Genomic DNA, 19,339 nt, shown 5'->3' on the forward strand with positions numbered 1-19,339 from the left:
AGAATAACAATACAGTGAGCTATCCTGACCAAAGTATGTGACACAGATAAGCCAGAAAGAAATTCAATACTTGAGAACTAGATCTCATTGGTATATTGTAAATTAACTAAATAACACCGATGCTGCCTTTACTCTGTTCAGATTTCTCTTCACTGAGCTAACGATCATAACTTTTTCATACCCAATACAGAAAAGTAAGCCACTCTTACAAAGATTCTGAAATCTAATATACACTGCTGTAAGCAAAAGCCATTCAGTATTTTCCTTTGACTGAAAAATATGTAATGCTTCTCTCATCAAACCCCATCATGGAAGCATTTGTGATCAGTCTTGAAGTATTTCTGTATTTGTTTTACATAAAACAGTGTGACCTTTGATTCCCTCTCTGTGGTTTGTTTTAAACTGTTGTTCTTTTCTGAATAGTTGTGCTTTCTATTACATGCTGTCATTCAGATTCACTATGTCATCCCTATTATTAGAACTGTTTTGTTGTATACTTCACAATTCAAAAGAACGGTGATTATAAGGATACCTTATAATCAGCATAAAGTTTACCAGCCATCATCAAAATGAACCCTCATGCATACACAAAAAGAACTCACTTGACAAACAGGCAGGGGGGCAGTTCTGTGACATGAAAGGGTCTTTGAATGCACCAGGGCCTTCACTCAAGTTTTCTTAATGAGTAATATTCTTTTTGTATCAAGAAGATTCATAAATGTTCAAAAATGCAAAGGGATGTCAGTATGGGTAGAATGATGCAAATCACACACACACACAAAAATAGAATCCAGAAGTCACTACTTAAAATATACAAAGCTTCTTTCCAAAGTAATTATAGACTTTGACCTAGCAAACAGACGCAAATATTTTAAACTAGATAAACGCAAACCTTAAAATCATTACAAGAGAAAATAAAGTGTGATTTAGGAACCTTAAGAGATTAAATACCTAATCATTTAGGCACCAATTCTCAGGTGACAAAATAATTCTGACTTACTTCCTAAATTTGTTCGACACTTGTGAGTGAAAAGGGAAGGGACAATCTCAGTACAATTCAGGAGAGAAATGTGATAATTACTCCACGTAAGCAAACCTCCCAGAGACTCCAGGCTACTCACTTTAGCAGCACTAATGACTGTGGCAGTGTAAGACTGAATGTTGTCTCCACAGGCTCCACCACGGGACTGATGACATCGAATCAACTGCAAAGACAGAGAGAGTGACCATTCTGTTCAACTGTTTACCTCTACAGGCTCTTAGCGTAGAGCTTATTTACCGCACAGAATGACGGTGATGGGTGGGAATGTGTGCATGAGCCCTTTTCTGACAAACAGCTAAAAGCCCTGCTGAGACACTTTTACCCCTTTTTATAATCTATCGGTGCCACTCAGGCAGTTTCATGCTCAAATACGATTTTTAATTACAAGATGAATAGTCTTTAAGAATTCATAAACTGAAATGGTAGGATTTGAGATCTGGCAGACTTTCCACAAATAAATTTTAGAAACATAATCAAAGGACTTAGCCACGACTTCCTAACATTAAATATTTAACATGCTAGCAAATTGGAGGTTTTGTCCTTTTAATTCTACATAAAGACAGCAAAAGAAAACTTTAAAAAACAGACAAAAGAGTGTGCCATATTTCCATTTTCGATTGTGTTTGTGGGAAAGTGGCACAAATTATGCATAAATCAACTATGACACATATAGTAGCTGTCCACTTCAGAGGGCTCACTAGTTTTAACATCAGAATGAAAGAGACATATCCTTATTCATGTCCAATGTAAATAAGTAACTTGCCAATTTTCAAAATGAATCACTAGTTTCACATGCATGATTCTCTCATGTGTTGAGCAATAAACCAGGACTGAAGCCTGCCCCTACACTTTCTAAATTTAGGTTTGAAAAAAAAAGAAAGGGGAATATAAAAATTATTAGCCATATTTTTATACCTAAAAGTTTTTAATAAAATGGCAATAGACTATTAGAATAACTCCACACTGATATGAATTATTAAAAGCCTATAGAAATCAAAAGCTTCCTCTCCCAAAATATATTTTTTTTAATGCCTTAGATAATTTAAAACCACCCACCCAATAAAAACTGTGTGAACTTTTTATTCTTTTATTTTAAAATCAAAATTTTCTTCATCTCTGACATTAAAAAGAAACAATCCCTTAAGACAAGAGTGGTGAGGTATTTCCCAAATCACAGGTAATTGGTAAATATAGTCCAACACATGGGAAAAGAAAGAGTCTGGAGGGTGCTCATTTTAGCTAATGAAAAGAATCTCCCTCATTCACCCATTCACTCATTCATTCATTCACAAATACACATTCGAAGAATTATGAAAATTATCCCTCTGCTGCCTCCTGCAGGACATGCAAGGAAAGACATTATCTTAGAAACACTACCATCTTTTCCCAGTCTCAGCTAATTAAATAACCAAGGAAAACAAGCCATACTATTACCTCTTCAATTCAACTAAATCTGAGTCAGCATTCCTACATAAACATAACTAAGCCAGAACTCCGTTTAAAACTTAGACCCATTGCAAAAAATATTTGCATCTGAGGTGCATCAAAATGAAAGATAACTCTGAAATTTCTGTAGTGCAAAACCCTTATCACAACTAAATTCTAGGAAATACTGGTAAGTGAAAAAAGCAGTGTACAAAAGAACATATATATCTATATACACACACACATATATATAAAACGTTATCTTTTAGGAAAGAAAGGGAAATATATATATATCAAACATGATACAATATATAAGCATATAAATAAAATATAAACAAAAATACACAATTACCTACCAAACAATACATCATTTATACATTATTGTTTGATACATAATACATAATTGAATAATACAATGTAACAATAATGGAGGAAGAAAAAAAAAAAGGGACAAAGAACAAACTAACTCAAACAACCTATGAATACAGTATTTGATCTCATATCTTCAGTCTTAGGAAGTAATAGAGAGAACTGCAAAAAAAAATCCTGAACTCTTTTTAGTTGGTTTGATTTTTGTAGCAGTGTGAGCAAGCAATTCTGCAATTCCTTTTTGTATTACAGAATTGAAGAGATGAAGAAAACGTGCTGATGCCATGGTCTCCTATCTGAAACAAAGGAAATGGGGGACAAACAGAGAGGATCCTGTGGAAATGCCTATGTAAACTCTTCATTTCCAAAATGTATTATGTATACATGGAAATACATGGGTGCACAAATATGCATCTGTGTATATTTGCCTATTTGTGTGTATACACAGAAGTATGTTTGGGTATATAACATGCATGTTTGTGAACTCTGTCCACTGAAAGAGTCTAGAAGCAAAAAGACCCCAGGAACAGTAAACACGTCTGCTGGACAAAGTTTAGGTATCTAGTATCACTGTCAATTTAAAAGAACCAGTAAAATCAGACAATTTCAGGCCTGAGACAGGGCAAGTACAAGTTGCATCTGGACACAGACTTATGATAGTGAGCAAGGAAAGAGTATTTCTTTTTTAATTTTGATGAAGCCACAACACAATGTCACAAGCAGCAGACTAAAGGGGCTCTTATTGATTGACTCTGGGACAATCTGAAAACCAAAATAATTACAGACAGAAAAATATTAAAAAAACCACTGGAAAAAAAAAAGGAATCCATGAGCTCATATCAAAAATACAGATACAGTAAGATTTTTAAAAGATGGGGAAGTTCTTGATTATAATAGAGAGCCAAATACCTACTGGTGGAGAGTGGACTGGAAAATCATTGAGTTGGAATATTCGTAGGAAAGACTGATTCAGGCAAGAATCATCGATGGGTGCTAAGCTTAGGTAAGGCTAAGATTTTGATGAAAAGTAGGATGTAAGCCTGCTCTTTCCAAATTATCTATTGGTTAACAAGAGCAAAAAAAAATAGTGATTATTCAGTACGGAAATTGGACAAGACCCTGACAAAATTAGCATCACCAACAAGGAACAGATGTGTATCGTGTACCTCCAGACGTGATGCTGTGGGAATTATGGAACAACCCCCATGCACTGTTCCAGCCAGAAATACAGAACCCGGTTACAATCAAGAGAAAACATCAAAAAGCTCAAAAGAAAAATCATTCTATGAAAAAGAGTAAGGGGCAGAGGTAGAGGGTTGTTACCAATCTTGTAAAAGACAAAGAAAGAAAGGGACACTCCTACAAAATATAATGCCTGATCCTAGACTGGATGCTGCACCACAGGAAAGAAGCTTTTTACAAATGACAAGATAGGGTTAATTGACAAACTTGGAACAGGGACAGCATAACAGATAAAAGGAATTTATCAACATTAAATTGGCTGATAACAAGTATTTTGGAGGCCCTGAGATATATGCAACTTACTCTGAAATGGTTCAGAGGTTGAGTCGAGTCGAGAGTACATGGGTACAGCTTGTTGGACAATTTTGTGGTGCCCAATTAAAACAAACCAAACTAGTAAGGTACACATTCATTACTAGTTGTGAATTACCTTTGGAAAACTCAACACTTGCTCCATAACAATATTCCAACGTGCGCTCTGCTTACCTTGTTTTCTGCATAGGCAAGCCAGCGACTCCCAAGAGCAATAGGATTCATGTTGGGTCCGGGACAAGGGTAGCAGCCTGAAATATATCAAAGGGCAGTATTAAGAAATTTCTTAATAAATTTTCTGTTGATACATCATATTTTGATGCCATAAAAACAGAAAAATCAAGTGCTTTTTTTTTCCCCAAATCTCACTTAAAATTCTCATAACCTAGCTATTATTTTAATGGCTCAAAGAGGTTCGTTTTTTTTCCTCCTTGATAGTTTCCTTTGGATTTTGACTCTGTTCCAATAAGAAACAAATCTGAGAAGAACTGGTATTCGCTTTTTGCAAAAATTGGGCATTTTTAGTTATTCCTAGAATAAGAGAGAGACGCCAAGAAGAACCATATAAAGTTCATAACCCTGCAGTTTCAAAAGTCTAGCAAAATCATTTGAAGAAGAAAGAGAAAGCATACAATTGACTCTGGAATTTAAGGGCAAAGAAAAGGAAGATGTACACCCAAAATGAAATGACATAAACATGGAAGGAAGGAGGTAGCAGAAGTAACTCAGGTATGGGGCCAATGGGGAGAAGAAATCCACACACGGTGCACGAGCAGATGCTGGGGAACTAATTTACACAATCCTGATCATTTCCTTTAAGCATCCAACTTCACTCTTCTTGCTTTCAGCCAAGCCAATAACAAACTGGTAGAAAGGATTATTTTGCAGTTCTCTTCCTAAAAAAAATTAATCCCATATTCCTGACAGTGGACACCCATACCATAGAAACACCAATGCCATCTTCCTGAACTCCACTGAACAAGACATGACACAATTCAGTCAAGTAAGTGGTACCTGTCATCCTTGAGGCTCTCATCTCCCCTCCTGACTACGCCAGTAAGGTCTCTGGGCAGAAAGTCCTCATCCATCAACTACACAGAACAATATTTCAGTGGCTCACAGAACTGCTTTTAAAGGACTACTCAAAGGAGATTGGAGAATCAAAGGACACAAAAAGCCTAACCTAAAGAATTTTAGGTCTATCATTTCACAAGTATCTCATTAATATTTCACAAACACTTTTCTCTAAAATGTACACTAGAGCAAGGGCCCCCAACCTCTGGGACTCTAATGCCTGATGATCTGAGGTAGAGCTGATGTAATAATAATAGAAATAAAGTGCACAATAAATGTAATGTGCTTAGATCATCCTAAAACCATCCCCTCTCCCCAGCTCGTGGAAAAATCGTCTTCCATGAAACCAGTCCCTAGTGCCAAAAATGGTGGGCCCTAGAAGATCAAACTGAGGTTATCTGTTTCATAGTTTGGGGTTCTATTTGGAATCTAAATTAATATAATGAGACAGATAGGTTTTTATAAAAAAATAACTTTTCTTACCATGGCCCCCTCCCAGAAAAAAAAAAAAAACCAGCCAAACTACACATGAGCATAATTAGAAAAAACAGCATAATTGGGAATAGCTTGAACAGCACACCTGAAAATATCTAACCCAGCAGAAAGTCTCAGTCTAGTACTGATCCTGAGAGGGAGAGAGCTATCAAGGCATGAACAATAATTAACTACTTTGACTTGTACTGTCAAAAATAAAAATAATTTATATGTTCAGTAATATACTATCTTTTTGCTTTATTTTCTATCTTCCTCCCACTTGATAAGGCATTTGTGTCTTCTGTTCACAGCTAAATCTCTACTGCCTAAAATAATACCTGATAAATAGCTTAATAAAAATGCTGAATAAGTTAAACAATGTAACTAAATACTAACCAACCTTAATATTTATAAGGCATATAGGCAAAAAAGAAAAAAGTCTTCTAATGAAGAAAATTTTTCAAATAGTGTGCTTGCTTACTCTTTAGGCTAGGCTTTCTGTGTTCATTTTAAAGCCATTTTTTAAATAGAAATCTTCCTTAATTGTACATTTGTGCTTCCCTGAATTCAGGAAGGCTTTTGAGTAGCAATTTCTGAACTGATACTGCTGTTGTTTTCACAACCACTGGAGAAGCACAAGTCACCGTTGTTTCTGGTACCCTTTAGTTTTCATTTCAGCTCCTTCAACTTCATCAATTTTGAGTTTTCTTTTCTTTTTTTGGCTAAACTGAGTGGCTTGTGGGATCTCGATTCCCTGATGAGGGATTGAATCTGGGCCCTTAGCAGTGAAGGGCCTAACCACTGGATTGCCCGGGAATTCCCTGAGTTTTCATTTTTAAAGAAGATGTGGAACTTATAAAGAAGATATGAGCCTAAAAGAAAGTCCATATGTCACACAAAAATACAAGGTACCAGCTTTCTAATTTGCTGCTCACTGTTAAAAGAGACTTTTTCTGTGTATTTCAGAGTTTAAAGGATGGTGTATGGAAAACTTTGGATTTCCGAAAAATCAGCTTCTGGGTAACTGTGATGTTACTATAATCACTGAATATTGCATATTATGGACATATACATAGAAAAAAGGACTTCCCTGTTGGCTCAGTGGGTAAACAACCCATCTGCAATGCAGGAGACACAGGAGATGGTTCAATCCCCGGGTCAGGAAAACCCCCTGGAAGAGGAAAATGGTAACCCACTCCAGTATTCTTGTCTGAAAAATCCCATGGACAAAGCAGCCTGGTGGGCTACAATCCAAAGGGCTACAAAGACTCAGACATGGCTGAGCGACTTAGTATACAATATAAGCAAAGACAACATACTTTAACATATATATCGCACAGTATTTACATAGCAATTCCATGATTACACTCCCATCTAATTCACACCAAAATGTACTTTATCTGCCTGCCAATATAGGAGACATGGGCTTGATCCCTGGGTTGGGAAGGTCCACTGGAGGAGGAAAATGGCAACCCACTCCAATATTCTTGCCAGAAAAGTCCCATGGACAGAGGAGCCTAGCAGGCTACAGTCCCTGGGGCTGCCAAAGAATTGGATACAACTTAGTGACTAAACAACAAATATACGTATTTCACATACACTTTCAGAACTGGAGAAAAGAGCATAAACATGGTCTCTAAGAAAATTTCCCCTTTTAAAATGTAATGTAAAAAAAGAACCAAATGAAAACCAGAAATAAACACCTGTGAATTGTGGCATTATATTAGAGGTGACTAATCTCTTGCATTTTAAAGTAAACATGTGCTTAGCTGCTCAGTCAAGTCTGATTCTTTGCAACCCCACAGACTGTAGCCTCCCAGGCTCCTCGGTCCATGGGGATTCTCCAGGCAAGAATACTGGAGTGGGTTTCCATGCTCTCCTCCAGAGGATCTTCCCAACCCAGGGATTGAACCCAGGTCTCCTGCATTGCAGGCAGATTCTTTACCATCTGAGCCACCACTTAACTCAATTCTGATAACAGTTTGCCTCAACAGATCCTAATAAGTATATCTGCTTTCCAAATACTAAAGAATATTAAGGAAAATGTAGTTTACAATTCATTTCATTTTTTGAGTCAATGTTTTTAGAAAGCCAGTGGACCTCAAGAATTAGCGTGTACTGGAATGAAAGCAAATTGTTTTTCTGCTCTCCGAAACACGTTTTACAGCTAGAATCAGCAGACCATCAGCCTCTCAGCACTATCTCAACTTTAGAAGCATGACTCCTATAAACATTAACCACTGCCTCCAGCTAAACTCTGAAAACAAGTGAAGGAAAACAACCACCACCACCACCACCTAAACCTCTACAATACTAGGACTAATTCTAACAAGTTTATAACATTTGTGAACAAAGTAAAAGAGAACTGGATATTAAAAAACCTCAAGTTTACAAATTTAAATAAAGGTAAGATCCACGAAAAGCCCCGCTACATGAAGATGATTCCATAACTAAAAGACTGATGCAATTTTACATGGCGTTCTTGCAGAATAGAGGCCCTAGCGGAGAGAAGGCCTGAACTCATTTTGAAATACAAAGGATTTAACTACGCTCTGTAATACCCTGCTTTATTTTCCTTGAAAAGAACAACTCAAAAGATTTCACACCTTTTTGGAAAAAGCAGATGTCTGCATTTATGATCAACTGACTTTCAACAAGGCTACCAAGACAAGTCAATGGGGAAAGAATAGTCCTTTCAACAAATGACAATGGGCCAACTGGATATCCACGTGCAAACAAATGAAACTGAACCCAGACGTCGCACTGCATACAAACTGGAAATGAATCAAAGACTAAAGCTTGGAACAAAACCGTGGTAAATCTTCATAACCACAGGCGATCCTTTCTTAGCACAAGCCTGCTCAGTCATGTCCGACTCATTGCAACCCTATGGACTGCAGCCGGCCAGGCTCCTCTGTCCATGGGATTCTCAGGCAAGAATACTGGAATGGGTTGCCACTCCCTTCTCCAGGGGATCTTCCCGACCCAAGGATCGAACCTGGGTCTCCTGTATTTCAGATAGATTCTTTACCATCTGAGCCTATTACATTTAGGTCTGTGACTCTTTCTGAGTTAATTATTGTGAAGGATGAATAGTCTGAGTCTAGATTCAGTTTCATGCCTATGAATGTCCAGGTGCTCAGCACCATCTGCTGAAGAGACTATCTTTGCTCTATTATGCTACCTTTGCTCCTTCATCAAATACTTATTTCTGGGCTTTCTATTCTGTTCTGTTGATCTATTTATCTGTCCTTTTGCCAATACCACACTGTCTTGATTACTGTAGTTTTATAGTAAATCCTAAAGTTAGGTAGCAACATGGAGGAAATTTTATATTATTAAATAAAATAAGCCAATCTGAGGAGGCTATATACTATGATTCCATCTATATGACATTCCAGGAAATCCAATGGTTGCTGGGGGTGGGGGTGGGGGGTGGGTTGGGGAGGGCAGAGATGAACAGGCAGAGCACAGAAGATTTTTAAGACAGTGAAAATATCCTGCATGATATTACAATGATGGGTATACAGCAATACACATGCACACACGTGTGTTCAGTCATGTGTGACTCTGCAACCCCATGGACTATAGTCCCCCGTGGAATCCTCCAGGCAAGAGTACTGGAGTGGGTTCCCATTTTCCTCCTCCAAGGGATGCTCCTGGCCCAGAGTCTGAACCTACATCTCGTGTCTCTCCTGCACTGGCAGGCAGATTCCACACCACTGGGGAACCATACATGTCATTATACATGTATCGAAGCCCAGTGATATACAACACCAAGAGTGTGTCCTAAGATAAACAATGGACGTGAGTGATAATTTTGTGTCAGTGTAGGTTCCTCAAGTGCAACAAATGCACTACTCTGGTGAGGGACGCTGACAATGGGGGAGACTATGCACGTGTGGAGCTGGGGGCATATGGGGAATGTCTGTGCCATCTGCCCAATTTGCTGCGAATGTAAAACCACTCTAAAAATGTAATAGTCTACTATGTTCAGCGAAGGACACAAAGTCACAAAAGACCATACACTGAATGAAGTTCAGAAAGGACTATAAAAACCCCTCCAGAAAGACATGAGGACATAAAATATTAAATACCACTTCAGAGATTTATTTGACAATCTTACTGCTGATTAATGACCCTCTTAAGATTCCATGAGCTTTGAATTTAAAACTTGATTTCATTTTTGCTTTATTTTTTATGTATACAAAACAGTAATGCCATTCAATGGCTCAATGGATGAGAATTATTAATATGTGCAGAGAATAGGGAAGCCATGCTATTTCATGGCACACATGTTTAGAATCCACTTCATACTACACACCTGCCCGGGCTACAAAACATCATGGTAGCCTAGTCTTTCGTATATTTATGGGAACCCAAAAGAATAGCATTTTAACTTGAACTGGTCTTAGATGCCACATTAACCTGCCAATCTCTCCTTACGGAAGTTACAAGCTTCCTTAGAAGCATAAAAAGAAAGGCTCCTCTTCTCAAAATTAAAAATAATTTTGCATTTTAAAGATCCTTTAAATACATTCCTTATTTACCACTAACATAAATGAAGAATGTACACTAACACTAAGAAATAACGATAGGATTGTAAGGATAAATTTTCCTCCTCAAAGCAAAAACAGAAGCCAATGGAAAGAGTTACTTACTACACAATACTTTGGTCTCTCTGGAGACTTCGTATCTGAGTTTAAATTTAAGCACACTGGAAATGACTGCTAATGACATCTATCAGTCTTTGTCCTTTGTTTTCTTAATCATACGTGGGTTTTGGATTGCCACATCAGACAGCTGCTCAAGGCCACCTTTTCTGTTGAGCCAAATACAAAGGCGTCTCCTTTCTCATCACACTGGCTGCATTCCCTTTCCAGCTCTATCGGCTCTCTTTAGCTGACCCTTCCACCCTTTGGCACAAATCCCCATGATGCTTTCTCTGATGAACACAGTTGTGTCTACTTACTTTACAGACTCATCATTGTATTCATACCCAACTCAGGCAATCACCATTGAAAGCTTTTCAAACTTTCCGAGAAATTAAATGCTTGCTTGAACAAAACAATATCCTCATTAAGAATTTGTCACTCTACATAGGCTTTAGTACTAGTTCTTTAAGAACTAGAAACCATTCAATGGGGGTGGGGGGAGAGGACTACACGGCACAGGAAAATGGACTACCACATATGCTATTCTCAGTATGCCCATCAGCTCACCTGTTCCCCAGGCGCTATATCCTGGCTTACAAGAATGAACAACCCAAATTTGGAGAAATACATATAACCTATACCATGCTTCTTTCGACCTCCCAAAAGTTTCAGTCTGCTTAAAGGAATGGGGGAGAAGGGAAACTGCAAAAACTGGGGGAAAACAAACTTCTTTAAAGTCAGAAAATGGCTCCATTTGTTCCTTGTTTTTAAATATTAAGTCTTGCTCAATTCTGCTTAAAACACTGACAAAAATTTCTTAAGGTACAGTTGCATTTCAAAGAAAAGAAGCTAAATTTCTTCAGAAAAATGTGTCAAATATCATCAATCTTATGAACCTAACATTACTCAAATAAATCTGGTCTACAGGGTTTTCAAGTAAAATAAAATAACATATAACCAAGAGTGCAACACTTCTTAGTGGAAGTATGAAATGAGGTATATAACTACTACTGGCCAGAGTATTCGAGATGCAAGGTTTGGGGGGATCTGTTATGAAATGCTACAATAAATAGTAATCAGAGTGTGAGGAAAGAAATCACAAACTTTTGTTGTTTTTTATGCTTTCTGAAGTCCTTTTTTTAATATAAACTACAATACATATTTAAATACGATATAAAGTAGTAGCCAAGTCAACCAAGTAAACATATGCATACATATAAGCAGTACTCAAAACAAGAGACAGGATATTATAGAATCCCAAAAGCCCCTTCTCGCACCCCCTTTTTCCAGGTTATGCAGCATTCTGCATTCTGACAACTAGTTGGAGCTGATGGGCATACTGAGAATTCCATATGCGGTAGTCCATTTTCCTGTGCCGTGTAGCCACTTAAAAAGCATCTGACTGCAACACTAAAAAAAATCTGGTGATCTTTCCATATTTCTTCTTCCCATCATGAACAATTCATGGAATACAAGAGAGACTAATAGTTTAATAACACTTGTTCAACTGATACTTTAATAATACTTGTTCAGTGGTTCAGCAATACAGAGGGAAGCATTTAGGACTATATAACAAAGATTCTAAAAAAACATTAACTAAATAAAAAGAATAAAAGCATTAAGAAAGTAATAACATCTCAGTCTCCCATTCATTTTTATCAAAATCAACTGATATTTTGTGTTTCCTAAAGGCTTATAAGGGCTTCTCTCAGGTGGCTCAGTGGTAAAGAATCTGCCTGCTAATGCAGGAGACATGGGTTCAATCCCTGGGTCAGAAAGATCCCCTGGAGAAGGAAACGGCAATCTACTCTGCCATTCTTGGCTGGGAAATCCCATAGACAGAGGAGCCTGTTGTTCCAAGAGGTTGCAAAAGAGTCAGACACAACTTAGAGACTAAAACAACAACAAAGGCTTATAAAACAGAAGCTCCTATTCCTGAAAGGGGAAGCAATACTCCAGATACGGGAGAGAGACTCAAGAGCTGATCATTCAGTTCAGTCGCTCAGTCATGTCCGACTCTTTCCAACCCCATGAATCGCAGCACCTCCTTGTCCCTCACCAACTCTTGGAGTTTACCCAAACTCATGTGCATCGAATCAATGATGACATCCAGCCATCTCATCCTCGGTCGTCCCCTTTTCCTCCTGCCCTCAATCTTTCCCAGCATCAGGGTCTTTTCCAATGAGTCAGTTCTTCACATCAGGTGGCCAAAGTATTGGAGTTTCAGCTTCAGCATCAGTCCTTCCAATGAACACCCAGGGCTGATCTCTTTTAGGATGGACTGGTTGGATCTCCTTGTAGTCCAAGGGACTCTCAACAGTCTTCTCCAGCACCACAGTTCAAAAGGATCAATTCTTCGGCGCTCAGCTTTCTTCACAGTCCAACTCTCACATCCATACATGACCACTGGAAAAACTATAGCCTTGACTAGACAGACTTTGTTGGCAAAGTAATGTCTCTGCTTTTGAATATGCTATCTAGCTTGGTCATAACTTCCCTTCCAAGGAATAAGCGCCTTTTAATTTCATGGCTGCAATCACCATCTGCAGTGATTTTGGAGCCCCCCAAAATAAAGTCAGCCACTGTTTCCACTGTTTCCCTATCTATCTCCCATGAAGTGATAGGACCAGATTCCATGATCTTAGTTTTCTGAATGTTGAGCTTTAAGCCCACTTTTTCTCTCTCCTCTTTCACTTTCATCAAGAGGCTCTTTAGTTCTTCTTCCCTTTCTGCCATAAGGGTGGTGTCATCTGCATATCTGAGGTTAGAGACTCAAGAGCTGATCATTACAAAGATATAAATTTTCAAACAAACTCATACTTTAAAAAAGTTTTGTCCTTATTCCAACCAGAGGGAGAAACTTCATTCATATAGGCATTCATATATTCATTCCTTTAAATACTCGCCAAATTTATAATTCCCAGATAAAACCTCTACGCTTTCTCTAGAGACGAGTACTGATCTTCTACAAATAATTTTCCTTCTCATCTGATTACTTTTGACAGAGTTGTACTACGTTCTCAACCATTTTGGCAAACTAAAAATCCTGGAAAAGAACCACTGATGCTTCAAAACTTGAAATAGCTGTGATAAATGTTTTCATATTATAAGGAGCAAAAATAAGCATCAGAAATATTTTTAAGTTAGCCAGAACATAATGGATATATTTTACCTTGCATGATGGACCTTATTTGCTTAAACCAAATCAAGATGCACAACTTTGTTCTCAAGATTACTATAGGGTATCAAAGAAAGAAGGAGTAGACAGAAAACACATACAATAAGACAGAAGGTAAGTGTCTTAACAGAGGGAGAGATAATACTATAAGAGCATTCCCAAAGGGTACTGGGTAACAAAAGAGATCTCTAATCAGATAAATCTGGGAAATACTGAAATGTGGTAAATAAATTTAAACAGATTAAAATGTTAATCACCACTGGTATCCTCCAACAGAAGGCAGCATTTCCTAAGTCTGTTTTACCAGGGCATCCTGATTTACACAGCATGTTGAAAGTCTACTGTTCTGCAGACAGATTTGGGAATTGCTATCTTCGGGGATTTAGGAGGAGAGGCTACTTTAAACTAAGGGGATCAAGAAATACTTCATATAAGAACTAATATGCACACTGGGGCTAGAAAGACACATGGGATTAAGTCACTATGGGGAGACAGATGGTAGTGAAAAGGCCATTTCAGGCAGGGAAGCAAAGCACCAAAGCATCTCCAAAAACTGATATTTGTGAGTGACTCAAAGTAAACGTAGCATAAGCGGCATGAAAATGGATTGTAGAAACAAAAGATGTAGCAAGGACACTGGATTTAGGTAAAGAAAGTTTATCTATGTCAAAAACCTTGGGAGTTCGGTTGGAAAGGATGCACAAGTTTATACTTGTTGACCAAAGTTAAATCAAGTATGGCCTTTGTTCAAATCAAAAGACCTCAGTTTAGACGATAAGTTACTTGATCATTTGGCAATACACAAATAATGATTCTGCAAATTCTTGTCATTTAAACATAGATGATAGATTAAATTGTATCTCACAGATATGCTTTGAAATAATTTGGGAAGGGTATAAATGAAAAAGATTGTTCACAAGTTAGTACTTATTGAAACCACATCATAAGTACATGGTGGTTCATTACACTACTGTCTTTAAACAATTGTATATATTTCCTGAAATAAAACTTTGGGGAAAAAAAAACACTCAAAGAAAATGAATGGTAAATCTATGACTTCAGTAATTTAATAAAATACAATATGTCTCCATATCACTAAATGACTACATTTATCAAATATGCAACCTTTTCGAAAATCAAAAGTGACTAAAAATTCACCTTTCTATAAGAACTGCATAACTTCAAGTAAGAAAAAGAAGACATATTATATTCTATCTTTTTCTGCTTAAAGGTATTTTTGCTCTTATTTCTACTATAAATGGTTTAATTGGGAAAGTACAGTCAAACCCCACATAAATATGGAATATCTTTAATGTGCCAGTTTCTATATTGATCCTGCCAACTGATTCAAAAGCTTTGCATATTTGCTGTAAGATGACCCAAATAAGGATATTCCAAAAATAAACTCTCCTACTGTAAAATCTCAGACTGCAAAACACTCCCCCAGTAAAGCTGCAAATATCATTAACGTGCAAAAACAAAACTTTTTTTTTTAATTGTAACTACAGCCTACAGTGAGGTAGGATTTTGTTTAAATCTTATTTATAGATCTTTATACATTTCCATCACTCATTAGTAAAAAACAGACACATGTCAACTGAAATAAATTTCACTCATATTTAGATATATACAATTAAAGATACAGGCTATATGTACATGATTATATGCAAAATGCAATTAGACCATCTAAGCTCCACCTGACCTGCCTCTTGAGAAACCTGTATGCACGTCAGGAAGCAACAGTTAGAACTGGACATGGAACAACAGACTGGTTCCAAATAGGAAAAGGAGTACGTCAAGGCTATATACTGTCACCCTGCTTATTTAACTTCTATGCAGAGTCCATCATGAGAAATGCTGGGCTGGAAGAAGCACAAGCTGGAATCAAGATTGCTGGGAGAAATATCAACAACCTCAGATATACAGATGACACCACCCTTATGGCAGAAAGGGAAGAGGAACTAAAGAGCCTCTTGATGAAAGTGAAAGAGGAGAGTGAAAAAGTTGTCTTAAAGCTCAACATTCAGAAAACGAAGATCATAGCATCTGGTTCCATCACATTATGGGAAACAGATGGGGAAACAGTGGAAAGAGTGGCTGACTTTATCTTTTTGGACTCCAAAATCACTGCAGATGGTGACTGCAGCCATGAAATTAAGAGACGCTTACTCCTTGGAAGAAAAGTTATGATCAACCTAGATAGCATATTCAAAAGCAGAGACATTACTTTGCCAACAAAGGTCTGTCTAGTCAAGGCTATGGTTTTTCCAGTGGTCATGTATGGATGTGAGAGTTGGACTGTGAAGAAAGCTGAGCGCCGAAGAATTGATCCTTTTGAACTGTGGTGTTGGAGAAGACTCTTGAGAGTCCCCTGGACTGCAAGGAGATCCAGCCAGTCCATTCTAAAGATCAGCCCTGGGTGTTCTTTGGAAGATATGATGCTAAAGCTGAAACTCCAGTACTTTGGCCACCTCAAGCGAAGAGCTGACTCATTGGAAAAGACTGATGCTGGGAGGGATTGGGGGCAGAAGGAAAAGGGGACGACCGAGGATGAGATGGATGGATGGCATGACTGACTCGATGGATGTGAGTTTGAGTGAAGTCCAGGAGATGGTGATGGACAGGGAGGCCTGGCGTGCTGCGATTCATGGGGTCACAAAGAGTCGGACACGACTGAGTGACTACTGAACTGAACTGAAGCTTAAAAATTACTAAGATAAATTTTGCATATTTTCTCCAATTAAACAGAGTACTATGAAAAGCCTACTGATTCTAATGTATCAAAATTATTACAAAGCCTATCCTTTGAATCTAACTATGAAACACACAAATCTAATTATTTTAACTATCTCTTTATTATAAAGTTTAATTTTTTCTTTTAAAATTCTATAGTGGGTATTAAACTAATCAATGAAAAATCTATATAGTTTACTTAACCACTGAATAAAACCAGCATAAATATGGAATCCTGTTGAACTGTGGTGTTGGAAAAGACTCTGGAGAGTCCCTTGGACTGCAAAGAGATCCAACCAGTCTATTCTAAAGGAAACCAGTATATTTATCAGAAGGACTGATGCTGAAGCTGAAACTCTAATACTTTGGTCACCTGATGCAAAGAACTGACTCATTTGAAAATACTCTGATGCTGAGAAAGATTGAAGGCAGGAGGAGAAGGGGACAAGAGAGGATGAGATGGTTGGATGGCATCACCAACTTGATGGACATGAGTTTGAGCAAGCTCTGGGAGTTGGTGATGGACAGGGAAGCCTGGCATACTGCAGTCCATGGGATCACAAAGAGTCGGACACAACTAAGTGACTGACCTGAACTGACTGAACTCTCCATTATTAACTTATTTACATATATTAATGTCTCTCTAGTCACTGTGACAACTGACTTTGTAGCCTAGCATTTATTACAAAGAAGGAAACTGACATCTATTGGCAAGTGTAATATTACTTTCAACATACAAAATGCAGTAGGCACAGTGTTTAAATAAGGCTTAAATTTCAACACATACAGTGTCATTTAAACAAACTATCTTAACAAATAATTATTGAAGAGTTCTCCCCAATTTAATACTCAGCTGAGGCAGCAAGAGCTATCCATAAGTATAAAATTAAAATGGACTCACAATAGAGATATCTAACTTTTCAGAAGCCAAAGCACATGATATCATTTAATCAATGATAAACAACAGAAAAGTATTGATAACATGTGAAGACAAATGCTCAGGAAAAACTGGCATCTTAATCTGGCTGTAATATTCATATTCTGTTCTAAATTATTCCTGTGTAGCCCACAAACTTGGAAGAAATGGAAAGCTTTATACATGATTCCTCTATTTCTCTAGTTGTTTTAATTCTAACAATGAGTGACATAATTATAAAGTAATATATTAATGCATAAGGTTTGTATAGGAACAAAGAATTAATATGCCCAAACAGACCACATAATATCCAAAGCTCACTATATTATGTGTATGCAGCATTTGTGAATGAAGATGTTAGTAACAAATCTATGCTCCCCCAAAACTTTTCATTTATAGATGAAACAATAAAAGATCCTTTCTAGGAATCTATATTTAATAATTATTAAGACATCAGTAAATTTCTGATCAGCACAATATTACTGACTGATAAGTAGGTCAATGTATTCATCATTCAAGAAATATTTAATGAGAGCCTACACTGTGCCAGCTAATGGCCTAGGTGCTGGAAACACTAATGTAAATGGTAAATGGTGTACATTACACCTTGTCATAAAACAAAAAATATCTCAATGAACATGATCTCTAGTATTATCTCTGTAGATCTCTGAAAGAAATGACTACAAGATCAAGGAGATGAGTTGTATACTGTATTCTTCTTCGTAGGATACAAAATGATAAACTACATTACAATGAATTATTATGCATTGTTATGTATAGTACATATTATGTAATCCATGCAATTACATATAGACTACAAGGTATTATCAAGAACATGAGCTCTTATCAGAAGGGAATAATGTCTACTACCAGGGCTTAATATACGGAAAACATCTGGTAAGTAAGTGTGTAAATAGTTTTGGTATTTCAGGAGATACAGTAGTGTGACTGGGATTCCCTATACATAACAAAATTGATCTCTGTTCCAAAAGAACTATTTCTGCAGCATACACATAACAGAGTCTCTGAAAAAATAGCTATAGCTTTGCTGGTGAGTGTTAGACGTTAAAATGTAAACGAGGGAAAACTATTGCTCCACTAGACTGTATTTTTTTTTTTACTCTAACTCCAGACTTCCTACAGACTCAGCCCTTGGAATTTCCAGCCTGCTGGACTGTCCTACGTGTGAGTGTGTGTCTCTGTGTGTGTATGTGTATCTGGATCCAGAATCTGGGCTTCTTTCTGCAAATCCCGGCAGAGTTGTGAGAGGCGGGGGAAAGAAAGAGTGACAGACTGACACAGTTCCCTCATGAATGATAATGCAGTTACATCCACAAGAACATTAGGTTCATTAGATAATTTAACAACACAGTTACACAGATCTGAATTAGTCACAACTACTCAAGGAGAATATACAAGGAAAAACTGAGTATACGACAAAGCATCTACAATAACATGAAGAAAACATGCTGTGCGCTGAACACACGTGCCATAAAATTATATTACTAAATAAGGCATGCACAGAAGCAGAAATACAGTACCTGAAGAAGCAGGAAATACTGATGCCAAGATTCCAATTAGCCTGCTTATTCTATCAAGTACATAATATAAACTCAAAGGCATATAATAGGAAATAAATCAAGTTGATACATACTTGTGACAAAAAATTTTTTCGTGAAAGTACAGCTATCAAAGGCAGCAATTTTCTCCTGCAATACTACGACAAGGATCCTAAAATTAGAGGGAAAAAAAATCATATAAGAAAATGTTAATGTGAAGTTCTATAAACTGAATCATAAATAAGTTAACTCAGTATCTACCATAGCAATTTTTAAAAATCAAACACATCTTATAACATATAAGCTAGAAACATCTGCTTCTTAGATATAAAAATATAGCCACAAAATCCTTAATATGAT

The 19,339-nt window shown here is 37.2% G+C and overlaps 1 protein-coding gene across 30 annotated transcripts in view; it reads right to left on the reverse strand.

Annotated features, from left to right (window-relative positions):
• Positions 1-19,339, reverse strand: part of BCAS3 (BCAS3 microtubule associated cell migration factor) — a 608,745-nt gene that overhangs the window by 430,701 nt on the left and 158,705 nt on the right. For all 30 annotated transcript variants that reach the window (XM_069602698.1, XM_069602701.1, XM_069602691.1 and 27 more), the window contains exons 9-11: positions 19,075-19,151; positions 4,565-4,641; positions 1,122-1,205 (exon numbers count right to left, since the gene is read on the reverse strand). In XM_069602698.1, coding sequence (XP_069458799.1) covers positions 1,122-1,205; positions 4,565-4,641; positions 19,075-19,151 — 238 coding nt within the window. The remainder of the gene's footprint in view (positions 1-1,121; positions 1,206-4,564; positions 4,642-19,074; positions 19,152-19,339) is intronic.

This window comes from Ovis canadensis, chromosome 11 (assembly GCF_042477335.2).
Source record: "Ovis canadensis isolate MfBH-ARS-UI-01 breed Bighorn chromosome 11, ARS-UI_OviCan_v2, whole genome shotgun sequence".
NCBI classification, from domain to species: Eukaryota; Metazoa; Chordata; class Mammalia; order Artiodactyla; family Bovidae; genus Ovis; species Ovis canadensis.